Below are 26,962 nucleotides of genomic sequence, written 5' to 3' on the forward strand. Positions count from 1 at the left end.
ACCACAGTCACCACTTGCAAAATGAACCATAGCAGGCTACAAGCACAAGCAGTTAGGAGGCAAGTGCATCCAGGTGACAGGTGGTGAGAAGGAAGTGGTCAGAATCTGGGTATGTTTTGTTGGCAGGGTTGACAGGATTTCCTGATGGGCTAAATACAGAGTGTGAGAGACAGAAAGAATTCAAGAATGACTCTGAGGTCTACAGCCTGAGACATGATCACTGAGAGAACAGAGCTGCAGTTACAAGAGCTGGGAAAGCCTGGAAGAGAAGCAGAGTTTGAGGAGGGGATTATGAGTGTGATCCTCCACGTAGACATCATATGTCCAGTGGAGACAGCAAGCAGGCAGGTAGACATGTGAGCTGGAGTCATGAGACGGGGTCATGGAGCTAGCGCTACAAATTTGGTCACCAATTTCAAGCTTTGTGACTGGATGAGATCTAGTCAAGGGACCAGCCTGTGGCGCCACATAGCCTGACGATGTCACAGGAGATATCCTACCAGGGCACAAGCAGGCCACAGGCCACCCAGGGACTGAAGATCGGGGGAGCAGTGGGGAAAAGTGGCATGAGCCCATGTTCTGGGGTCATTTCCCAACAACTAGCCTCACTCACTTCAGTGAGGGTAAGCATGTGTGTGCAAAGTGCTCACACTCATCTGCATGCTGTACATATGGGTCTGTGTACACCGGAATGGGGTACCAGTGATGGACACCGTGATCCTAACCTATGGCTGCAAAGGGTTGAATGATGATCCCCAAAAGAAATGTCCGTGCTCAACCCCCCAGAACCTGTGAATGTAACCTCATTTGGAAAAAGGGTCTCTGCAGATGTACTTAAGGATCTCAAGATGAGATCATTCTAGATTCTTTAGATGGCTCAAAAATTCAAGGACAAGTGTCCTTCTAAAAGACACACAGATGAGAGGCACATGGAGAGGAAAGCAGGGGTCATGAAGACAGATTCCAACCCTGGAGTCCGGCAGCCCCTCACCAAGGAATCTTGGAGCCCCAGCAGCTCCAAGGGACACGGGATGATTCTAAGTCCTGCCAACCCTTTGATATGGGGCTTCCGGCCTCCAGGACCAGTGAGAGAACACATTTCTGTTGTTTCAAGCCCCTGGGATGTGTGGTAATTTGTTACCGCAGCCCCAGGAAACAAACACAAAAGCACTGTAAGTCCCCAATTCTTAACACATCTTGGGGATAATTTTTAAAAAGTGATTTCAGAACAAAATAATAAAAGTTAGCATTACTTATCACTCCGAGAGCATTCATTTTGACGTGACAAAAGCCTCTCTCTAGCAGGGACATTGAGCAACGCAACCGCCAGATTAAAAATAGAAACGTACGCACAGGCACCTGCCTGCTAATTTGTCGATATAATGAATGTAGGCATACAGATAAATACAGAGAGGCTCAGAGCTCTGCGCCCTTGCCTGGCGCTCGCCTCTGCAGGCGGCTGTGGGTGGGTGGGCCGGCGGGGTAGGGCGCACAGGAAATGGGGAGGGGGTGCAGAAAGGAGGAGGTGCTTGTACACTTGCCTTTTTTTTTTTTAATCTTTTTTAAAAAATCACTGTGAGTGTCTCTTTGGTAATGATTTGTGGCCTCCTGGCTGAACTCTTTCCTCTCAGGTTTTCAGAGACCGTCCCCACATATGGCAGGCTAGCCTTGGGTGGCTTGGTGTCTTCTTCTTAGGGCAACCTTTCTTTGAGAAACAGCAAGTTCCCAGGACAGGTAATCATGCCTTCTCTTCCTCTTGCATTCTCAACCTTGGTCTCGCCCCTAGAGATATGTGAGGGAGGACAGCAGGGATAGTTCTAGAAACAAAGAACCAGAGACTGTGAAGTTCTGGCTGAAGACACCTCCTCTGATGGCATAGAGCTGTTGGCTCCATGTTGTAGTCAGTTCGGGCTGGTGTAACAGAAAGCCACAGACCACACACGTTTATGTCTCACAGTCCTAAAGGCTGGGAGACCAAGATCAAGGTGCCAGTAGATTTAGTTCCTGGTGAGAGCTCTTCCTGGTTCACAGATGGTTGCTTTCTCATGGAGTCCTCACAGGGCCAGCAAAACTCTGGTCTCCTCCTTGTCTTGAAAGGACATTAACCTCATCCTGGGGCCTCACCTTCATGACTTCATCTAAACCTAATTACCTCCCCAAGGTCTCACCTCCTAATACCATCATGCCAGGGATGAGAGCTTCAACATATGAATTTGTTGGGGGGCGGTGCACAGACATTCAGTCCATAGCACCCTGTGTCTGGGTTAAGTGATAGGCTTAAACTTGAAACTAACAGATATAGGGACATTAGGTCCCAATATCTGAAATGTACCTTTCTGGGAATATTCTTGAAGGTATTGTACATACAATGACCACTGGATTTATAGGAGAGGTCGGTGAGGACAAGCGTGTGCAGGGCAGGCCAAACTCTACCTTGCTCACACATCAGAGAAGAGGCACCACAAGCCAACCCTGCAGCCCAGAGGCCTTGCTTTGAGGGACGGGATGCAGCTGGACCAGGTGCAAAGGGCAAAGGTTGGTTCAGGCTCTGTCCTTCCTGGGGATGTCAATGTGGATTCTTAGTAGAGGGGATGCTTCAGGACAAAACAAGGATGGATCTTGAACATGGCTTTCCAGCATGATAGAGGCCAGCCAAGGAAGAGGATTTTGGATGTGCCGCCCACCCCCAGCACTCTCGTACCACACCCTATCACAGAGAAGTGCTTACTTTTCTGCTTGAGACACACAGGCCCCCTCATGAACGGACAGGCCCATGCAGAGAGTGGGTCAGCCAATGTCAGCCAGAGAAAGAAAACACTGAGTCAGCAAGTCAGCACGCCAGGCAAAGAGAGGAGTGAATGTGGCACTTAGAAGTAGGTGACCGTGTAAATTTACCCTCCGCATCATGATGCTCTTGAGATTGGCAGGGGCACCGCTCATAATCATCTTTAGCAGTGTGTGTAAACCAGGCCTGTCTGACACTACACAGAAGACAGTGGGAGAGCAGAGGAGGGGAAGGAGAAAGGGGAAGGGAGGGGGAGAGCAGGAGAAAGAGAGGAGGGTGGGGAGAAGGAGAATGAAGGAGAAGCTACTAAGCGTCAAAGAGAGACGCCCTGTGTGGGCACGTCTGGGTGGCACTCTGCTAGTTGTTTACAAAGTGCTATCTTAACCTCTTTCCCAGACAAGCAAATTAGCATGTTAGAGAAGTATATAATGATAGAAGCCTCCACTTGCAACAGAGATTCAGAGCTCCCAAACAAACACAGTTTCCTATGACTATCAGACAAAGGGGAAATGGAAAATCAACAAGAGCAAAATACATTTCTCATCCGCCACTTGCTCAGTTCCCTTCAACACCTGTCCGGTTTCTGTTGGATCCTAGGCACAAGGGCCAGTCCTTATCTGCAAAACTTTTCACAGCCTGGAGAAAACCTCATGAGTTTATTGCATTCTCGTGGAAAGCAGTTGAGAATAGGAAGAAAAGCATGAAATCAGCAAGTACACATGGAGTAACTATGTTTGGGAGAGATGCTACCCCTTGGACTGTGCCAAGGCGATTCTCCATTGCTTCTACTGGATCAGACACAGCTAAGTGGGGGTGTCATCACTTCAGATGTGTTCTTGTAGAAAGACAAGTGCTTGGCTGGCTGAGCACGGGGAGGATGGCAAAAGAAGTAGGAGTTGAAAGTAGAAAAACTCATCAAAGCGCAAAGGTCTGCTAGGGAAGGAGGGTGCAGGAAGAAGTCAGGAGCAGAGGGTGGGAGGAACCACTGCCCAAGAGTCCCAGGCAAGGAAGCCGAGTCCGAGTCTGTGTGCAGCTAGACACAGAGTCCATAAATGGGCCCTGAAGAGCAAAGCTGTTCCTTGACATTTAGCTCAAAGTAGTGTATTTTACACTCTCACAGACCTTCTTTCTTCCTGTCAGAGCACATGCTTCTTAAAGTTTCATTCATTACTGTGAGTCAATGTCAAGCTCACCTTTGGCCTGGAAGCCCCATGAAAGCAGCAAGCGCATCCGTTTTGGAGTATGATGATACCTCCAGGCCATACCAACATGGTGTCAGGTACATGGGGTACTCCACAAATATTTGTAGAATGGATCACGACATCATTCAGGACTCTTTCATTAATAATCTCACCCATAGCCATGGCTCCAACCACCACCCAGAGGCTGACAACACTCAAATGTCCATCTCCAGCCCCGTTCTCTCCTTCAGAATCGTGTATCAAAAAGTCTACTCCACATTATCATGTGAAAATGTTAGAGCATCTCAACTGCACTTGACAGGTCCAAAACTGAACTTGTGAACTGCCCCTCGTCCAGTTTTTCCTCAAATATTCTTTGTCTTAGGGAGAGGGATCCTCTTCACCTGAACCAGGGCTGCCATTCTCGCCACCACCTTCTTCTTCATTCCTGCATCTCCTGTCCATCAGCAAAACCTTCATTTACATCTCTTAAATTCTCTGGATTATAATCACTTCTTTCCGTGGATCATAGTGGTTAAGAGTGCAGGCACTCCTCCAGAGGTGGGGTGACTGGGTTTGAAGACAGCCTCCACCACATACTAGTAATTTGCTGCACTACTCTGTACCTTGTTTCCTTATGTACAAAATGGAGATCATATAGTATGTGCTTCATAGAGTTCTTTTGAGAAATCAATAAGATAATACATATGATGTGCTTTCAAAGGGGCTAGCTGCTATCATTACCACTGCCACCACCACCATAATCATCCTCGTCACCATCATCATCATCAATCCTCACCATCGCCGCCACCATCACCACCAATACCATCACCACCATCATCATCAACACTACCATCACTACTATCCCACCATCATACTGCCACCACCATCATCCTCAACATATCACTAAGATCATCATCATCATCATTACTGTCATGGCTCCACTCATAATCTAAGTTACCATCATCTCTTATCTGGATCACTGCAACAGCCACCTAACATCTCCTTTCAACCATTCTTGCCTTTTTCCAATCTATTTCCTACTATGTAAATCAAGTGATCTTTTAAAAATGCAATCTCATGTCATTCATATTTTTAAACAATGTCACTGGCTTCCCACAAAAGATAGGATGAAGCCAAAAATCTGTAGCATAGTTTAAAAAGGAGCCATGGGCATCTGTTAGCCTCAAACCTGCCACGTACCTTCTCACTTCAGGACCTTTGAGGTGTCATTCTTGACACTTTCCTCTTCCTCATTTTTGTGTCTCCTGTCCTCTGCCAATACATCCTATGCTGTTCCCTCTGCCACCACCACTGTTCCTCTTTCCTTCCCTTTATGATCAAAAGTTCTCTGAAAATTGGTTATATTTGCTATCTCCACTCTCCAGCCAACTTTACAATGGCTTCTGCCCCCCATCTTACCATTGAAATTGCCCAGCGAAAGATCATGTCACTGGTTTCTGAAGCCAATGAACCTATTTTTAGCCTTATCTCACTTGACCTTTTTGAGGATCTGACACTGCTAACCACTCTTTCCTCAAAGTTTCCTCTGCCTATATGTTGCCTGCCTGCTCTCTTGTTTTTTTTTAATCTTTCCCTAGATAACTCTTTTTTTTTTCCTTCACCTGCCCCTTTTTCTCGACCAGCCTCTTAGAAGTCACTTTCCCACGATTTCCAAATTGCAACTCCTTTTCACTTGCTCTACTCACCCTTCTGTGGGTCATCCCATCCATTCACATGGTACCCATTCCATAATGACTCCCAAATCCTTCTCTCTGAATCCTCCCTCCCTCCTGAGCTCCAGGCTCATGTGCCTACACAGGGGTGTTTCATAAACACTTCAAACACAACCCATGTAAAGCTGAAATATCAGAACGCCCTTCCTGTCTCTGTTGGTATCTCAATGAACGGCCCCAAAACCCATTCAGTTACCCAAGCAAAAGTTTGAGTCATTCTTGTCTCCTTCCTTTCTCTCCCTCCCTACCTCCAGTTAATCATCAAATTCTCTTAACTCTGCCTCCTTAGATGCACTCAGATGTGTTGACTTGTCTTTGTTCCAATGCCACTCCCTTAGTTCAGGCCCTCATCATTTCCCGCCTGCACTATGGCCACAGCTCCCTAATCCATCTCCTGTCTCCAGGCTTTCCTCTCTTCTGCCCTTTCTGTTCTGCTGTCAGAGTTTAGGGAAAACAGATTCCTAAATGATTTTCCAGAGAACTGGTGGTCCACCCTTTAAAAGATGGCTTTCTTTCTTTCTTTCTTTCTTTCTTTCTTTCTTTCTTTCTTTCTTGACTTATTTATTTATTCATGAGAGACACACAAAGAGAGAGGCAGAGACACAGGCAGAGGGAGAAGCAGGCTCCATGCAGGGAGCCCGATGCAGGACTCGATCCCAGATCCCAGATCCCAGGATCACACCCTGAGCCAAAGGCAGACACTCAACCACTGAGCCATCCAGGCGTCCTTAAAAGATGGGTTTCTCAGGGAAATAAGAAATGGTTTAGTTCAGAAAACATCCCCTCTTTGGCTCTTTCTTAGTGATCCACCATGCATATCAGCATATTTAAGGTTCTGAGAAGTCCTGTCACAAAAGGTCTGTTTGGAATTGTTTAATGAAGGATTTCCCAAACTCCTTTAACCCTAAAACCCATTATCCTGGAGATACTTCTTACCATCTTGGAGGACACTATATACTATTTGAAAACATCAATCTCATCATCTTACTTCTCTGTTTGAAAATAGGACAGATAAGTAGATAAATACTAAAAGAAGACAAGTTGAACTTAATTCTATGAGCAAGGAAAAATTCTTAGAGATTCCTGAGGTGGGGGGATGACCCAATATTCACGCAATCAGTAGCTTTCAATGGTCTAGCTCCTACGATAAGCCAGATGTTTCTCATCTAAACCTTACAACACAGCCAAGCATGGGCATAATCCCCAAGTGAGGAGACCAAAGCCATGTTGGTTAAGTTTTGGTCCTACAGTCATATAATCAATAAGGGTGGAGCAGTATCTGGCTCAAGGTCTAGGTGGCTTGAAAGCCATGGCTGTTTGCCTGCATGACAGATGAGAAGTAGGAAAATCAAAGGTTCAGACATAAATTCCTAGAGGCTATCATTTCTTTCTTTGTACTTCTTCACCTTTGTTCTTACGTGCAGATAATGCCTTGGGTACTAGCCACTCCTCTTAAGCTTGGGTCTCATTGCCCTTTCTGTAGGGCCCACCGTATTTTTTTTTTTCCGCTTATGCACTCAGCAAGTCATCAGCTCCAGAAAAACCATTCTCCTGCTTAAAAACTTTGTTTCTCCCAAGTGCCTGTTCATGTCCAAATTTCTCAGCCTAACATTCTAGGTCTGCTTTTATTTTTATTTATTTATTTATTTTTTTAGGTCTGCTTTTATCCACCATTGACTATCCTTTCTGATCTTGACTTTGACACTTTTCTAAATATTACTCATTACCCCAACCAAACTATGCACTGTTTAGCAGCCCCCCCGTGCTTTTGTTCCTGCTCCCTCCTCTTGGAAAGTACCTACCTTTTATGGTCCCTTTTCACTGTAATTCTGTAGAGCAAGTCCCAATCTGGGCCAACCAGATGCTCTCAAGCTTTTAGCATAAAAGGGCAGGGAAATGGCTCTAGACTTGGAAAGCAGGTTAACTTCTGAAAATTAAACTAGTAAAACCCACAGTGGATGGCATTGGCTATCTGCGAAGACGATATACCCAAAGGAAGCTTCAAGAAGTAGACAGCTAAGAAGATATGAAAACATTTCCCTGGAAGGGAGGAAGAAGGTGCCCAGAGCTTACCCTCAGGACACAACTCTACCTACATGTCTGGAACCATAACGTGAGCAAATGAGACTCTAATAAAATCAATGATTGGAAAGAGAGGGAGTAACTAAACTGTGATCAATTGTGATAACTGGCCAAGGCAATGACTAATCAATTACATTCTGCTCTGGTGTATTGAAGCATGGCATGTGCTGTAATGGATGGAAGGCAACTATGGAGATAGTTGGACAGGTGGAAAGGCTGCTGCCCGCATCGCTAGGAGAGACACTCACTGAGTTTGAGGGATACTGGCTTTTGGGACAGGGGAAGGATCAGTGATGAAGAGATTGGAAACAGTTCATCCAGCTTTCCCAAACATTGATAGTTTTCCCAAAAGTCCTCTACTTCCTTTGTTCAAATGACAAATCCATCAAGCGACTTTTTGAAAACCAGTTTGGCTTTCTTTGACATCATCAGAAAGGGATACTCTGGGCTGTAGGAAAAGGATATCCTTGTTGTCTCTATCTCATGGGGTTGTTGGGAGGATTCAATGAGGTAATGTGTGCTGAGGAGTAAATCTAAGCTGTATACAGTAATTGTTCAATAAATGCAAGTGTTAAAATCGATCAGTATAGGGGCAGAAGACATTGGTTAAGCATCTGCCTTTGGCTTGGGTCATGATCTCAGGGTCCTGGGATTGAGCTCCATGTTGGGCTCCCTGCTCAGTGGAGAGTCTGTTTCCTCCTTTGTCTCTGTCCCCCCAATAACCTGTGTGCATGCATGTGCACACTTCCTCTCTCTCCCTCAAAGAAATAATTAAAAAAAAATCTATCAGTGTATTGTAATTCTGCTTTTAGTGACAAGTTCTTATACATTTGTTTGAGGTGAACTGGCTTCCTGGTTTCTAGGTGTTGTGATGATGGTGGGCACCCAAACCCACAAAACAGATTCCATGGCCCTGGATGAGAATGAGCCAAAAGAAAGTACTGCCTCATAAAGAGCCTGGCAACCATCCACCTGGTCTAGGGCATCTCTCATTCATTATCATCCTCCAACCTCCCTTCTCTAAGTGCTGAGCACATGTCTTACAACATTTTTGCTCTATTTTCAATGCAGTCACTTCTGTTTATCTTTAATTTCAATTCTATCAAAGTGTACACTCCTTGAGGGTGAAAACTCTTACATCCCTTGCAGAGCTTCAAATGTCATAAATCTCTAACGAGTTGAAACAAGTTGAAGACAAGGCAAATCACCTGGGGTTCAAAAGAAGGCTCTAAAATCTTCCCCCACCCTTCCCCTACCATGAGGTTGGTTGTCAAGCCCTGGAGAGGAGACATGGTGCTGTAGGCTGAGAACGTCTCTCCACGTGATGCCAGCCCAGGGAGCAGATAGAGGGGATCCTGCTAGGCTGATGGGGGACTGCTCAGCTGCCCAGGAAGGAGAGGGTGACAGACAAATGGAGAGAGCAGGTCCTGCCTGCCACACTCACCTGGATCTCGGTGTGCACAGTGCATTTAACCAGCTTAAAGTTCTTCCCAGGGTTGAAGCTGTTGCTATAGAAGCAGACCTTGAGGATCCGCACGTCTTCCTTCTCCACATCTACTGGCACCACCACCATGGACTCTGGGGGGCCTTGGGGATGACGTAAGGTGCCCACCTTCACTCGGCTCAGGGGCTCGGACACCCCAGACATCCTCTCAGGCCGCAGCTAGGACCGGCACATCGCAGTCCTGTGGAGACAGCAGAGGGACAGCCCTGAAATGAGTCCGAGGAGGCCCACATGCCTCATGCCCCAGGGACAGCACCCACCAAGTGCCAGGACCTAGCAAACCACACATCCCCCCATTCTCAAAAACTCCCCTGAAAGGCATCCAGCTTTATGCACTTGGGGAAGCTGAAACACAAAGGAGCAGTTCGTATAAACATCCGGGTATGAACCCAGGCCCTCGAGCTCCCAGGCTGTGAGCTCTCTCTTCTAGAAGCCCCCCCGCTCTCCATCACATTTCTCCTCCCACACCAGGCTGCAAGGCAAGAGGCCCACACTTTTCAGAGGCAGCTGTGAGAGGAGGCGGCCGCAGCATGGTTCCAAGGCACAGCTGAGCAGAGAAAGCAAAGAGTTAGACACTAGAAAATAGCAGGAAAGAAACAGGGACAAGAGAGGAAGCAGAAGTAGAGAATGGATGGCTTGGAGGGAGCTGGAATGAGCAAGACAGGAAAGGGCCCATGTGGGGGGCTGGTCCATCAGCTGATGGTGTGGTCTGCCCCCACCGGCAGCTGCCAGCCCGAACCTTCTGGAGAGGCAGCCTCAGGCCCACGGGAACTCATCATACAACCCATTATCCAGCACACAGGAGAATTCAAGAGGACCAGCACTCCCACAGCCCAATTCAGGAGGTCTTTCTGCCAGGTGGGAGAGAGTTGGGCAGGGCCCCCCTAGAACACTCAGCCCAGTTTGGATGAGTTTGGATGGCACTCTACTAGACTATCAGAATCCCAAGAGTCTTCGGTTTTCCTGGAGTCCCCACAAAATGGGGACTCGACTTCTTAATCCAACACAACCCCATGGGGTTTACTCTGCACTGGTCTAAAGCGGGGTGCCCCAAGGAAACAATAGGAAGGTTTATCTGATGATGCGTGGTATCAACCTTGGGTCCACATTAGGATCCCCTGGGAAGCTTTTAAGAAAACCTAAATCCAGGTCCTGTGCCCAGAGATGGCCACTGAGTTGGCCTGTGGGGAGGCCTGGCAATGGTATTTTTAAGTTTTCAAAGATTTTTCTAACATTTAGCCACCTTTCCAGGCTAACCTTAGTTCTCATGCTGAATCCACTCCCTTCTAATAAGAGGCTGTGACTCTAGGGGCACAATATTAGACCAAGAGTTGAGGGCAAAAGGATGGAGCTAGCAAGGTGAAAACACAAATGTAGAGGCAAATATTTCAGAAGCAGAAGCAAAGTTATGTTCACTTGTCACACTGTGCTAGACCCTAGAAAGGAAGATGGAGACAGTCATTTGCTTCAGGAAGTTGTTCCTTTTATTTATGTCTATTCTTTTAAGATTTTATTTATTTATTTGACAGAGAGAGAGAGAGAGAGAGAGAGAGAGGGAGTATAAGTAAGGGGAGCGGCAGAGGGAGAGGGAGAAACAGGCTCCCCACTGAGCAGGGAGCCCAATTGTGGGGCTTGATCCCAGGACCCTGGGATCATGACCCGAGCCAAAGGCAGACACTTAACCAACTGAGCCACCCAGGTGCCCTGAGTTGTTCCTTTTAAACAGCCAGTGGTACTATGAGGGCACGAATGAGATGTTGTGAGGACCAGGGAAGGAACAGGGCATGCCCCTTCCATCAGGGGCAGGTAGACAATGGGGACAGTACACCACTCCGAGTCCAGAATTTGGGACAAGACAGGTGGAGAAAAGAATAACCAGTCTACTTTATTTTGGAGGCCAATATATATGTTCTAGAAGTATCTGTGCCATGTTTTTCAATAAAATATCAACTGAACATGTCCTGTGTGCCAATACTCTGCTATGTGCTGAGCGTGTATCTCAGTTTCCCTATACCCTCGAGTCCAGAGGAAGTAGCTTGAGCAGCAATCCCAGGAATCCCACTGAGGGAGGGGGGGAAATGAGTGACAGGGAAGAGAAGATAGCCAGAGGAGGGTTATCAATAGAGTTATTACTTGGGCAGCTGTAGGGCCAACCTGCTGGGACCCAGGCAGTGCTGAGGAGCCATTCCACCCAGGACAGGGTGGGCAGGGGGGCTCGGGGGCATCTATACACCTCCTCTTACAGTCATCATTTGCAGCATTTCCAGCCAGTTTTATACAAAGGCCAATCAGACATGGGAGCCAGAGAAAGTCCTCAGGCACAAAGATGCAGATGCTGGTAGGTATTAGTAAGGAGGAGGATTAGTCAAGGCCCAAAGGGTATTAGATGGGAAAATGACAGATCTGCTCTAGGATGTAAAGATGAGGGAAGGGTGTCTTGCCCCTAAAAAGCATACACTCTGGTTGTAGAGAAAGGTGCACACACACACACACACACACACACACAGTTCCAGACATACATGTAATTGATCTCCGATTCAGGAACTGCTGTGTCTGTCTATTGAGCCAGGAGCCCCATGACCCCTGGGATCTCTTTGTATAAACTAGTTTTCAGGCAGGGACTTCATGATGCAGTTTTGTAAACCAGGTGTTGGGGCAGGAAGGAAATGGAGTGGAGCATGGCATCCACCCTCATGTGCCAGATGGAAGTCAAAGGGCCTATGTTCCAAAGGCCATTTGGAAACCAGGGACACAATCAATGCTGTCATGTTGACCAGTGGAGGCGTGGACTCAGTGCTGGGAAGAAGGGCTCTGTCCACATCTGCAGGTTACACAACATGGCTTCTGGGCATCCACAATGAAGGGGATGGGATGCCACTCAGGAGATGCCCCCAGCCCAGACAGCGTTCTCATCCAAAGGGTGCTAATGCCAGTGAGCACATGGCAGACACGCCAGGGACTCCCTGAAGCCCTGGAGAAGAGGTTGAAAGACAAGAGTTAAGTAGAAATAACATGTCAGTAAAAGTCAAAAGACCTGGTGCGGCCCATAAGCCCCCCATTTTTACATATTACGCATGCCACTGGCTGAAGTTAAGAGTGATGCCATAAGCCCTTTCTGACAGGCAGAAGAAAGAGCAGAGATAGAGCAGGTTAGTGAGAAATCTTTGCCAGGGACAGGCCAGGGCAAAGTCTGGCAGGTAGAAAGGGATCAGACCCCCACAGTGCTTTTAGCAGCTTTAGCCAGTGGTGCAATGAAACGTGGTGCTTTTCAATTCGAGCAGGCAAGAGGATGTGAGCATGTGATAAGGACATGGAGCAAGAGGAACTCTCATTTATTGTTGGTGCAAACTTTGGAAAACAGTTGGATGGTTTCTTACAAAACTAAACATATTCTTACCATACGATCCAGCAATAGTGCTCCTTAGTATTTACCCAAAGGAGTTGAAAACTTATGTCCACACAAAAACCTACACATGGATGTTTATAGCAGCTTTATTCATAATACCAAAACTTAGAAGCAACCAAGATGTCCTTCAGTAGGTGAATGGGTAAATAATCTGTGGTACATCCAGACGATGGAATATTATTCAGTGCTAAAAAGATATGCTCTATCAAGCCATGAAATGATAGGGAGGAAATCTAAACATATCTAACTGAAAGAAGCCAATCTGAAAAGGCTACACACTTGATGATTCCAATTATATGACATTCTGAAAAAGACAAAACTACAGAAGCAGTAGAAATATCGTGGTTTCCAGGGGTTAGGGGGAAAGAAGAGATGAACAGACGGAGCATAGGGGATACGTAGGTCACTGCAAATACTCTCTGTGGGATGTTAAACTGATAGATAGATAGCATTATACTTTTATCCAAACTCATGGAGTGTGTAACACCAAGAGTGAACCTCACATAAACTATGGACTCTGTGTGATAGTGATATGAAATGTAGGTTCATCTGTTATAATAGATGTACTACATCTGCTACTACTACTACGTGTACTATGGTGGGAGATGTCCTCAGTGGGGGAGGCCGTGCATGATCGTGGACAAGGGTGTATGGGAAATCTCTGTACCTTCCCCTCAATTTTGCTGTGAACATAAAACTCGGCCAATAAATAAAGTCTGTTAAGAAAAAAAAAATGTAATGATGAGAAGCCACAACGGGATCATTGATCCCTTCTTACCCAGACTGGGCAGTGTCCAGCCCATGTAGGAACTTTGCAAAATCATTTGGTTGCTCAGGATCTACTATTTTTTTTTAAGATTTATTAATTTACTTTAGAGAGAGAGAGAGAGACAGAAACAGAGCTTGCATGGGAGTTGGAGTGGCTGGAGGGGTAGGAGTCAAGGGAGAGAGAGAGAGAATCTTAAGCAGACTCCATGCTGAGTGCGGAGCCAAACACAGGACTTGATCTCATGACTCTAAGCTCACGACATGAACCAAAACCAAGAGTCAGATGCTTAACCAACTGTGCCACCTAGGTGTCCAGATGTCCTTCTACCTTCAGCCTGAGGTAAGTCCCACAGGTCTGTCTTTAACCCTTTGCAGTAGTAACCTCTGGCTATATATTCCAGAAGTGTAAGTGCTTTGTAGCACCACCCACCCTTGGAGATGGGCAGGGAAGAGGGTGTCCATTATACAGATGAGAAAATGTAACAAAGTTGAAGCCATCTGGTCAAGGATTCCTGCCTGTTGAGTAGCAAACTTGGATCCCAGAGCAGATTTGAATTCAAGTGCAAAGTTTTTCCCACTTTCCCATCTGCCTTTGAAGAAGGCACTATCTCTTGATACTACTGAGGTTGGCACAGACTCCATGCAAGGAGGAATGTGTCAACTTGGCACTGACTATCCCCAGCCTGTGAAGAATCCTGAGGTCCTCTGGCTTAAGGAGCATTACCTTCCCCAAGCTAGGACTCAGTCATGAGAGTTCCTGGGTGCAGGACTCAATATGTTTGGTTAAAGGACCAGGGTCCAGAAAGGTGGTGCCACATCTCCACTGACACTGGCAACTTCCTCAAGGGCACCTCAAACTCCCACCTGTCAGCACTGATCTGCAATGGACTGCTAAAGGATCCTCCAAAACTCTCTGGGGCAGAGTAACTAAAAGGTGTGTGAGGAACGCCGCAGCCACTTGTCTTTGGGGAATTGGAGAACTTAGCCCTTGACCTGACGGACAGACTTCTCTCACTGTCACAGTGAGAGCTAGCTAGCTCATTTTCTGGCTAGCGCTAAAACCTTGGGCCAGCTACTTAACCTTTCTTGGCCTCATTTTCCTCACCTATAAAATGGGGCAATGCTACCTGCCCTATTTTCCTTATAGAAGGTTTGTGAGGACGAAGTGCAAAAACATAAGCGAAAATACATTATAAGCAATAAGGCTGAGCACAAACAGAAGGCTTTATCATCATTGTTATCACTTGCCTATTTTCCAAAATCTTGTCTGACTATCTATATTCCCCATATCTTGTTCCCCCTGCCAATGGCTCCCCAGGGACAAAAAAAAAAAAAAAAAAAAAAATAAATAAATAAATAAATAAATAAATAAATAAATTAAATTAAAAATAAAATAAATAAAAGAAAAAAGAAAAAAAGAAAGGTCAGATTTGCAGCAGTTGTCGATTTCTGTGGTGTAAATACTTCCATTATGGCTAATTTCAAGCCACCAGCACATGTTACTGAACACAGAGTTGAGAAGATATGAGAACAATCTGATGACTCTAGCTCCTGTTTCTGACAACAGAACTTGTCTTCTATATCTCCAGATTTTGCCTAATTACTTGAGTTTCTCATCACTTGCTTGTCTCTATTATTTTGATGATCCCTAAATCCTCTGACTCTTAATTTGTGAACCAAAGTGCTGCTCCTTTATCCAGTCCAGATGTGGATGCACAACCTGGCAGTCCCTCCCAGCATCCCAGCCTGCCCCAGGCCCCGTGAGCAGTGTCAGAGGAGAGAAAGTCCCATTGCACCAGCGGAAACCCTGGCTCTGAGCCATCGTGGGCTCCAGCTCCCCTTCAACTCGGATCTGTCCAAGTCCTAGTCAAAGAACAACAAACATAAGGAAATAGGCTTAAATTAAAACAGGAAAAGTTTTGATTGGCTGTAAGAATGTCTCAGCCAAAATCTGGAAAGGGTAGCCAGGAAGGCTGTATAATCTCTGAGTCCCAAAAGTCTTCAGGAAGAAAATAAATGACACTCTTCCTGAATGGCAAGACATTCACCTGCTGAAAGGAAGGGGTCCTGAAGCAGGATTAAGCCCCTTTAGATCCTCTGGGGTTACCACTGGGCCCAGGACTGTGTTCCCAGCAGGAGAAGATGACAAGGTCAGAGGCATCAATATCACAGAAAAATAAACCTTAACACTTCAAGCCATTGTAGGGTAATGTTGTGTCTTTATTGAACACATATTGTGTGTCAGGTACTGTGTAAGTAATCTCTAATTCTCCAGAAAATTCTGCAGGATAGGTTATGTTAGCCTTATACCCCCAAAAAGGGAATCTCAGAACTAGTTGAGATTGTGTGACTGTGTCTAGACTGTGTCCAGATCACACAGCTGGTAAGTGGCAGAGACATAAGGCTAGCATGTTGCCTCACCCTGAAGTCCATTGTGAGTAATACCCCAGATTGCATGGCGAGGAAACCCCAAGGACATGAGTTTTATTTTTATTTTTTATTTTTTTTTTAGGACATGAGTTTTAATCTCAGGGTCAGGTGAATCAGATATGTGTGCCTTCTCCCTGACATCATCCCACATTCCTGACTAATGGTCCCCTCTTCATGCTCCCTCAGATCATGGGCAGAACTTCTAATCCTCAAGATAGTGAATTTGACTTTCAGGACTCCCAGCATCCATTCTCACATCTGATTCTCTGAGAGGCCAAGTTTCCATATTAAATGCCAAAGACTAGAGGGTTGGTGTCATGTCCTGCCATCATGCTTAGGGGGTACCAGCTTTGCCAGCAACTGGCTCTGAGGTCTCAAGACAACAGGTCGGATGGGTCAGAGTTCCCAAACAGCAGTCAGTAGGTGGATGAGGGCCTCTGATGTTTTCCAGTGACCGTGGAGAAATGGGAAAAATAAGGACAATATAGAGAATTTATCATAAAGCTCCATGTATTCTTTTTGAAGGGCAGGCTTTTTTTTTCTAACATTACGTCTTTCTACCCTTGTTGGTTTTCCAATGCTCATTTGTTTATCAAGTGACAATGACAGTCTTTGGCAAATGACACTGAAGCTTGACCTCTCAGAGAATCAGATGTGAACACAGATGCTGGAAACCTAAGCATAAAATGCACTGTCTCAAGGACTGCAAGTTCTGGCCAGGATCTGAGGGAACACGGGATGGGACCATTAGTCAGAGAGGTGGCCTACTGTCAGAGAGAAGGTGCGCTCATCTGCTCACCTGACTCATCAAACCTGGGTTTAAAACTTGTGTCCTGGGGCACCTGGGTGGCTCAGTGGTTGAGCATCTTCCTTTGGCTCAGGATGTGATCCCGGGGTTGTGGGATCGAGTCCCCCATCGGGCTCCCAGTAGGGAGCCTGCTTCTCCCTCTGCCTATGTCTCTACCTCTTTCTGTGTGTCTCTCATGACTAAATAAATAAAATCTTAAAAACAAACAAACAAAAAACTCATGTCCTCGGGCTGCCATGCCATTTTGCACTTCAGTCAGGCAATACAGTGGTCTTAAAGCCTCTGCCACTGCCTGTTTGAGTGATTCAGACAAAGTCACCTTGCTAAGCTTCAGTTTCCTCTCTTGGGGGTTCAGGTTAACATTACCTATCCTGCAGAATTTTCTGGAGCATCAGAGATTACTTCTGCAAACTCCCTGGCATGTGTATTTTCTTTTTTAAATGCCTGTGACTTGACCGAAGAAAGAATCAGAAACTCAATACCAGTCCCTACTTGCCAAACATGAGACTGGCCCAGTGAATCCGGGATCAGCTCCTTCCATCTCAACTGCTCTGATGCTGCCTTTGCACCAACACCCAACTTCCTCCATCCACCTGCCCACCTGGAAAGCTCACCCCTACCTCCCACTCTCTGTACACATATAGGGCCATCCTCTGTCCTGAGAACACCTCAGAAGCATGAAGGGAAGCCTCAGGAGAGACTGTCACAATACAAGCCCTTGGGATCTAACAGAAGCCAGAATGTCACGAGACACACTTTATTTCCACTCTGTCTCTGAGTCACTTCCTCTCGCTGTTTCTACATCAACGAAATGGGGAACACATGCCTTTCCTCTGCAAAGGCCTGCTGAGAGCAGCCACTTAACTAATTGGCAGTGACCTTGCTGTCTCAGGGAGCCAGGCCTGCGTTTCTGGGCAAGCTGGCCCCTGCTGGAGACACGCAATGCAAACCCTCCCTCCTTCCCGCCCACCCACCCCCTGAGCCCAAGCCCTTTCAGCCCCCAGTTCCCAGGAGGCCAGCGTGGTGCCTGCTCCAGGTCTGCACAATCCATCACTTGGTTAATCCCTTCCCTTCGTTCCAAGCATCCCTCCCCATTAACTCTGGAAGGAAGGAACCAGAAAGGTTGTGATTATCCTCAGCTATAATTCAATGCAATTCAAAAAGCATTTATTGAGACTCGACCACGTTTTCAGCTTGCCACCCCCACACACATCACCCACTCAGGATCATTCTGTAGCCAGCACCTACCAACCCGGAGGCCAGCTGATGTGGGACTGGCTGTCAGAGGGGCAGACAGAGAGCAGCAGAGATGCATTACCCTGCCCTTTGTTTTCCTATTCTTCTTGCTAGTTCAAGGACTTGGATTCCTCGAGCTAGGCAGATTTTTCTTTACTTTCTAAGATTTTATTTATTTATTCATGAGAGACACAGAGAGAGGCAGAGACATAGGCAGAGGGAGAAGCAGGCTCCCTGCAGGGAGCCCAATGTGGGACTTGATCCCAGGACCCCTGGATCATGCCCTGAGCCGAAGGCAAACGCTCAACCACTGAGATACCCAGATGTTCCTAGGCGGGTTCTTCTTACCTCCTGTGTGACCTCTCAGCTCCACTGCTCCCCCAAACCTTGATAAAATCACCTGCACCTTGCTCCTTATTTGCCAATTCATGAGTGATCTTGGCTGGCCTGCTTTTGTCTCTCCTCCTCCCTTCCCCCTTCCTCCCTCCCTTCTCCTATTCTTCCCTTTTCCTCCCCACCTTTCTGCCTTCCTATGTTTTAGGAGGCTTGCCAGACTCCAGAGATATGCAGATAAACAGAAGCAAGAAGAGGGTCCCTGTCCCGCAGAGGCTCATAATCCAATAAAGAGAAAAAAGATGAACAGAAAATAGCCACAGCATATGAGGTCTAATAGGGGTCCACACTTGGCGCTTGAGGAGCACGGAGGAGCATTTGCTTATGATCCCTGGGATCTCAGGAAAATGTGACAGAGCAAGATCAGAAATCACGTGACGTGACATAAGGCTGGCAAGGAGGGTGCTGACGGGTGTTGGGAAATGAGTCAAGATGGTGGAGAAGCAGATTGTCATTTAAAAGGTATAATCCTGGCAACAGGATGAAGCACAGGTGTGCGCTGGGAGGCAGCGGGCAGTTCTGGTGATGAAGCCCTGGTCCCTGGTACACAGCTGGTAAGGCAGGGGAAAGGCGAACCTGATTTGTAGCCTTTGCCAACTTCACTGGTGTAAATGCTTCCATGGCTGACTTCAAGCTGCCAGTGGGACTTTGCCCAAAGTAGATTTGGGGAAAAATAGGTGCTGTCAGCTTGTGAGAGCTGGTTCTGGCATCTGCCTGAACAGGTGGTTGGGCAGGGGCGGTGGGGCTCATTTCAGAGTCATATCTCGGAGGACTTGCCTCCAGCCTGCCTCCAACCTGACCCTTGACCCTCCACATCCGGTCCTGCAATCTCCCCACCTGGCACTTAAATTTTATTTTTTTATTTATTCGAGAGAGAGAGAGAGAGAGAGAGAGAGCCCACCTGGCACTTCAAGACAGCAATGTACATGTGCGCAGAAGCATGAGGTTTTAAGATGTGCTTCTCCCTCCAAGGAGCCTCTGTTACTCTCCCCTCTCCTAAAGGTTGTAATTTTCAAAACCACATTCTTGTCATCTCTAACCCCAAACTAAATTCTTTTCCAGCTTCTCCACTTTGAGTCATGATCTCAACTTTTTCCTTTTCTCCCAGCCTTTGACGCCAGCTAATCTCGTTTCCCCATCTGTGTGCATGACAGAGTTAGCTGTTGAGCAGGGAAATTTGGTACCGTGACGAATCAGGGCTTCAGTTGGGTATTTTATTAAGTTCTTCCCCATTTTCTTGAGAGGTTAATGAGGAGAGCAGATGACAAGCAGGTGAATTCACAAGCAGTCAGGTGGTTTCTCCATCGACTGCTGATGGAGCATCTATATTCACTTGGGGACTGATTGCTATTTTAATTGGTCCTTGTTCACACCTTTTAATTTGGCATTAAAGAGCTTATGGTAATCAGACAAGAAGCTCTGGGTTAAGCACAGGATTGGGAGAGACTGTGACTTTAATCACAGGCCACGGAGGACCCCTGAAATCTGCACAGGTTGGTAAGACATGCCATGGGTAACAAAACACAACTGGTTAAATGAGATAAATGTGAAGTTCCTCACATAGATTAAAAAAATAAAAAATCTTCCCCAATCTGGGATGAGGAAGATGTGGTTTAGCAACAGTATGCGTTAAACAAAAATGGTGGGTTAGGCCATCTGTGAACTCATTGCTAGTCACTATGAAACGGCTGCAAAAAAGATCAGTGCAGTTTTGGGGTTACTAGAAAATCCCAAAAGGACAGTGGATTTCTCTGGGGCTCTGCACACATCAACAACACTACTGGCCCAGGGATCCCGAGGTTTGAGAGGCCACATTCTAGGGGGAGGACATTCAGAGCCCTGGGAGCCTGAGGACTCTGTCATGTGACACAGAAGAGAAGGGAGAGTGGAGTCCTGTGGAGTGAGGACAGGATGCTGGTTCCAAATGGTTGCTGGGCTGCCATGCAAAAGATGGACCCAACTCTTTCATCCAAGTCAAGGATTTTAAAAAGTGCAACAGGGGCTCCTGGGTGGCTTAGTGGTTGAGTCACAACCACTCACTCAACTTCCGCTCAGGTTGTGATCCCAGGGTCCTGGGAATCGAGTCCCACATTGGACTCCCCACAGGGAGCCTGCCTTTCCCTCTGTCTATGTCTCTGCCCTCTCTGTGTGTCTCTTATGAATAAATAAAATCTTTAAAAAGTGCAACAGACAGACGGGAAGGAAGAGGATGTGTCGATCCTCTTTACATGTGTCGATCATATACTTTCCAGAGTATTGCACTTTTGCTATCTTTCTGGTATCTCCCAAAGCAGAAGTCACTCCCATTTGGAGGATGAGAAAAAGCAACTGAGCAGCTTGTCTAGGCTCACCTTTCTTAAGTGGCAGAGGCAGGATCAGAACTCAGATTTCCCATTTTAACCCAACAAATGCAAGTTTGTGCCTACAGTTCAAATTCCATCAGTGAACCCACCCCTCTGGGCTTTGCACACATCCAGGTTATTTCTGTGCTGGACAGGATAGCTTAGATGAACACTGCTTTTCTGTGTGGCCCTACTATTCTGCTCAAACAAAAACTTTTATGTTAGCTCATCAGTTCCTAGCCATGCAACCTTTGATATATTAATATGTGTAATAATGTTGGCGATGTCAACTTTTATTTTTAAGTTATCTCTTAGGACACATTTAATAAACAGGTTAAAAATTGATAATAGTAATTGACAGTAAAAAAAAAAAAATTGAGCACTTTTTTTTTTCAGCCAGAAAGGACAAACCCAGTACTAACAATTGTCTCCCTCATCTATTACCTTGAAAACAGCCAAAGCATCCTTTTGAAAAAGCTTCTCCACCTGCCAACCCCAATCTGCTCCTCTTCACAAATCCAGTACACAAATTTGCTTTATGTAAACAGATAGCAAAACCGTTAAACACGACGATGGCCCCCGTCTGTACATTGCAGCAGTCAGCTATCGTTTTAATGTGAATTGGATAAAACAGCAATTTAGGTGCCCTGTCAAGCAAACAGGATGCCACTTGTGTGTGAAAAGACTTGAGGAAATTAAAAATAGATGGAAAAAATCCTCAGGAGTTAAAAATGCTAATGAGAACTCTGAGGTACCACTACAAATCTACTAAATAAGCCAAGATACCAAGAGAAAAATAATAAAATCTTATGTTTATGGCCTTGAAATGAAATGGGTACAATTACCTGTTGATTCAAAACTGGGTTTCTGGAGGCAAGCTGGTTAATTATAAAGCAACTCACATGTATAGACCTGGTCTCCCAACTTTGGGAAATGCAACCCATATATCTAAAGGGGGAAAGCATGGGTCATTTGCACAAAGATGTTCATATCTGTACTATTTATAGCAGTAAGATAGTAAAATCAGAACAAAATCCTCAGGGCACTGCTTGGGGTACAGGGTATTCTAGGCACTATCGATAATGATAAACTCTATGATTAAAATATAAGCAGTAGAAATACATGAAAATATTTGTATAAAAATATGCAGTGACAGGGAATGAAACTTATATACTGGTCATAATGACAGAAAAATGCATCTACATTTAAAGATTTTATTTATTTATTTGACAGAGAGAGAGAGAGAGAGAGAGAGCACAGCCGGGGTAGCAGCAGGCAGAGGGAGAGGGAGAAGCAGGCACTCCAAAGAGCAGGGAGCTGAGTGCCATGTGCGGCTTGATCCCAGGACCCTGGGATCATGACCTGAGCCAAAGGCAGACGCTTAACCAACTGGGCCACCCAGGTGCCCCAAAGTACATTTATATTTAGAAGGACAAAGAGATAAAAGATCTTCAGCTCTTTTTCTGTTAAATAGGTTAAATATATTAAAAACTGGAAGCCAGTCCTCTCTCCATTGTCCACTCCGACTTCCCTGTGTGACACAGTCCTCCTTTCTGCGCTCTGCATGTAGCCCAGAGAGTGGCCAATCCTCTGGCCCCAAAGCTAGACAAGAGAGCAAACAGGCCCTGGAAATCCAGACTCCTGGGTCCTTTCTACAGTCAGGATTGGGGTGAATCGTGTAGAGTGAAATGTCAATATAATCTGCCAAGAGAACCCCAGTTTTACAGAGAGTTTTCTCTAGCTGCAGACAATCCTTTAAGAGAGTAGTCTTGCTGGAAGCCTTGCCCAGCTGCGCCCTGAGACCCTGAGCGTGTGTCCTCTTCCTTCCTCCAGCTCTGCACTCTCACCAAGAGGCTCCCTTCAGAGAACTCACAGCACTTCCTAGACTGACCCTGGGCCAACACCTCACATGCATAACAAGCATCCTAACACACACCTGAAAGGTAGGTATGGTTATCATTCATCCCAGGGATGAGGGAGGTGAGGCTGAATGGAGTGACTTCCTGAAGTCCACACAGCAGAGAGCAGAGCTGTGGCTCAGATGGAGTCCCAAGGGGCACTGGGTGCAGGCTCTTTGCCCCCACACCCTGCTGCAGGGTCCCAGGCTGCCCATGAAGGAGGCCTGCTTAGCCCACAGACACCCCCAGGGTACTGTCCTTAGGGGCTCTAGATTTTTTTTTAAGATTTTATTTATTTATTCATGAGAGACATAGAGAGGCAGAGACATAGGCAGAGGGAGAAGCAGGCTCCTTGCGAGGAGTCAATGAGGGACTCGATCCCAGGACCCCAGGATCATGACCTGAGCCAAAAGTAGACACTCAACCACTGAGCCACCCAGGCGTCCCCTGAGGCTCTAGATTCTAATTGTGTAAAGGATGGACTGTTGGACCTGAGACATGGTCTCAAACAGCGCCTGGTCCCATGGCTTCCTCACTCTGGCTGTGCGCACATGGATCAGTATATATATTGACAAAGACTCTCTCCTTGACCAAATTTCAGGAAGGCTCCTTTGAGTCCTCGGCTCGACTAGGCCTAAGCTTCGGCTTCCATGTCTATCCTCATGGAGCCCATCTTTAGCAAGAATCCTGCTAGGTGGGCCTCGCCAGAACTCCCCACCTTCTACAGTGGATCATTTTAATATCTGATCAAATTTCTTAACCCTTCCATCCCCATCCCCCTGGTAATACCTGATTACCCTGGCCTGCCTTCAGCAGCAATTTTATTAGGTCCATTTAGAGAAGAATTAACCTACACTCATTGCAATTTTCCATCCACTGATCCCCTACCCTGCTCCTTGGCTATAAATCCCTACTTCTCCTTGTTTTCTATTTCTTTCCCCTACTGCAAAACCCCATTGTTGTAGTCCTCTTAAAGTCTGTCTTACCACTTTAGCAAGTATCTGAATAATTGTTCTGTAACCATGGAGACATAAATAGATGGATATATTACAAGGCTCGGTCCCACCCAAGTAAGTGGAGACCTCTGGGGCTGGGTCCAGCCACCTGTGGACAGCAGGGGTGAGGAGGGCAGGTGGAGAAAGCTGGTTTGGCCCTTGTCTCACTGGAGAGAATGGAGTCTCAAAAAGGCTGACATGGGAGGACTCTCAGCTGGGGCCAAGGTCTCTTGATTTCCTGGCTGTGGGCCTCTCACTACCAGGACAGGTCACACAGAGTTACGATCAGTTCTCCCTCTTTCTCTTTTTTAAAGATTTTATTTATTTATTCATGAGAGACACAGAGAGACAGGCAGAGACACAGGCAGAGGGAGAAGCAGACTCCTCATGGGGAGCCCAATGGGAGACTCGATCCCAGGACAGTGGATCTCGCCTTGAGATGAAAGCAGATGCTCAACCACTGAGCCATCCAGGCGTCCCACGATCGGTTCTCAAAACAGGACTGTCCTGGGTGTTTCTGAGGCTCCCATTTCAGACAGAGCACAGTAGTGGTTTCTGTTTCATTCTCTTGTTGTTACCCAAGTCCATTATTGGGAAATGGACAGAAAGGGAAAAAAAACAGGTGGTTTCAGTTATTCAGAGCTCAAAAAATTGCGGGGGGACCTCTGGTATTTTAGAGCTCTAGCCATGGTTGAGAATGCTGAGCATAGTGGCAGGAAACCCCTAGCCTAGAGCCCCTTCTCCTGCTACCTTCCCAGCCAGTACTCCAACTGGAGGAGGATCTTTCTCTTCCCCAGCTAGAAAAAAAAAACAAAATAAAACATGAAGGGAAAACCCAAGCCCAAATTTTCTGAGCCTGAAGGAAGGCAAAATTATCGTGACCCTTTTTTAAGATTTATTTGTTTATTCATGAGAGACACAGGGAGAGAGGCAGAGACACAGGCAGAGGGAGAAGCAGGCTCCCTGTGGGAAGCCCAGTGAGGGACTCAATCCCAGGATCTCATCATGCCCTGAGTTAAAGGCAGATACTCAAGCACTGAGTCACTCAGGCATCCTTACTGTGATCCTTTTAAAAGAGCTATGGAGGGAAAGGTTTCATGCACCTGAAGTCAAGCTTAGAAACTCAGCCAGGTGGCCAGGCTGTGGGGGGGGGGTGAGGAGAGCTGACCTGTAGGCTCCACTGAGGGGCATTGTTTGAGTAGGAGGCCCTGAGAATGGAGGTTTATGAGCTCAGCAATGTGCCATCAAAAAAAAAAAAAAAAAAAAAGGAATAGAAAAAGAAAAAAGCAATGCAGGGCATTTCCCCATAGCTCTGCTGCCTTGTCACTGAGGCACAGAGCTGTCCTCATAAATTGATTCTTGTCTGCCCTGAAAGGTAATTGATAAGGAGACCACTCAGGCATAGGCAACCCAAGTAGTCTAATAACTCTGAAGAGTATACGCATGCACACCTGCTACACAGATACGCTGCCATGGCTGAAACTGGGTTGTATGCAGAAAGAGAGACATAGAGAAAATAAATGAGCTGTACTAGAAAGGTAATTAAGTTTTCCTTTTAAACTGATTTGGCCTCAATGATGCATAGTTCTCAAAAGTCACTTTGGCTACCTGAACAGATCTATTTGAGCCACACCTGAAAAGAATGAGGTGCCCGCCACCTACTTCGGGCCAAGGGCGTTCCCTGGCAGCCTGGTGGGGAGCGGGGAGCCTCGATCTGGGGTTCTGGGCCTGTAGGAGTCATGAATCTGGTTGGCCGCCATGTTGGGGATGAGTCTGTGTTTGATCTAACAGTCTTCAGCCCTTTCTGCCTTGAATCTTATTTCATTGAGGTTTCCGAAGCATACAGGAAGTCAGAAAAAAGAACAGCAACCCATTTCTCCACAGCTTTACCACAGGCTTGAGGCAGGAGGGAGAGAGCGCAGCAGAACCCAGAAAGTGCTCAGTGTCAGAGGACAGGGAGGGGGTGAGGGGCTGAGGGGAGGGGGAGGGAGCGCTGGGGCCCTTCCCTTCCCACAGGGTTGAGGCGGGAGGGCCCTGTGTCCACAGCTGGGTCTCATTCCTTATGTGCACACACACAAAGACGATAATATTTAACCCTTTTGAATCACACTCAACTTCAATGCCAGAATGATCCTTTAATAACTTGACCAAGTCCCCTCACCTGTGGGGACCTCAGGTTTCTCATCAGAGAAAGTGAAGAGATGAGGGGATAGGAATGTGTTTCCAACACAGTCTTGAGCATGAATATTTCAAACTGCTAAACGTGATAGCCTCCTTCCTGAGGTGGTTTAACTCTGCATTGTCTGGCAGAAAATGCTTCAATGTTTGCAGAATCCCCAAAACACTTTTCAGGAGGCCCTGAATAGCAAGGTAAAGCTGGCAGGACCAGAATAGCTGCTTCCCAAAGTACCTGCTTGGATCTGAAATTCTGGGGTCTAAAATCATTGGCCACACAAAGCCCCTGGGTTGTTGGAGGAGAAATTAGAAGCTCAGGAAAAAAAAAAAAAAAAAAAGGAGATATTATCAGAGATATTATCAAAGATAATATTATCAGAGATATTATCAGAGAAAACAAGGCAACAGAAATGACAAGCTCATCACTGGTGAAAGTCAAAGGCTGAAGGGGCTTATAAACGATCTGGGGTTTTTTGTGTTCTTTTTTTTATTTTTTTTTTATGTCTTTTGTTTTATAGATGAGGCCAGAAATGTTTAGTGACTTCCCCAAAGACACAGAGCTGAACTCTTGATTGTGGGGAACAGGGCAGGGGCCCCCTGAAGGGTACAAACACAGGGCTGAAGTCTTTGTTGGTAGCACTGTTACCCAGAGTAAATCCCCTGGCAGGTGCCAAGAGTCCAAGTGGTCCCTTGCAGACTGACCAAGCAGAGGACACCAGTCAGGTACAGAGGTACACAGAGGAGGAGGCCTCCGTTCTCTAGAACCTTCCACACCCACACTTAATACCTCTCTGATCTTTACCTCACCCTGTCCACCATGGACTGCCGTCTTGGGAGAGGCTTCTTCCAACCTGAGCCTAACGCTTGCCTGCCCAGAATGTAGACAGGGCGTCCACTTTCAATGGGGGCCTCAAGTAGACAATCTTCCCTCACATGCAGTAGCAAGTGGCAGTTCACAAAGCACTTACCCTGCCTCCTCCCTCTTCTCTCTGGAGGTGGTACTGCCCCTTCATAGGGCAGGGGACGCTGGCTCAGAAAAGGTGAAGGTTCACAGTCAACAGGATACAGAAGAAGGATTGGAACTGAGGCCTCTCAACTGGCAGCCAAAGGAGACTTCTAGAAGGGGCAAGTTTGTGCCACACTAGGAGTAGAAGAAGCACATCTTCCAGGGCTATCCTGCCCAATCCACACATCTGGGATAAATCCCATAACCAACCTAACCT

At 46.5% G+C, this 26,962-nt stretch overlaps 1 protein-coding gene across 3 annotated transcripts in view; it reads right to left on the reverse strand.

Moving 5' to 3' along the window:
• Positions 1–26,962, reverse strand: part of PTK2B (protein tyrosine kinase 2 beta) — a 126,448-nt gene that overhangs the window by 52,229 nt on the left and 47,257 nt on the right. For all 3 annotated transcript variants that reach the window (XM_077868755.1, XM_077868753.1, XM_077868754.1), the window contains exon 2: positions 9,229–9,469. In XM_077868755.1, the coding sequence (XP_077724881.1) occupies positions 9,229–9,432 (204 nt within the window). In that variant the 5' untranslated portion in view covers positions 9,433–9,469. The remainder of the gene's footprint in view (positions 1–9,228; positions 9,470–26,962) is intronic.

Source organism: Canis aureus, chromosome 24 (assembly GCF_053574225.1).
Source record: "Canis aureus isolate CA01 chromosome 24, VMU_Caureus_v.1.0, whole genome shotgun sequence".
Lineage (NCBI taxonomy): Eukaryota > Metazoa > Chordata > Mammalia > Carnivora > Canidae > Canis > Canis aureus.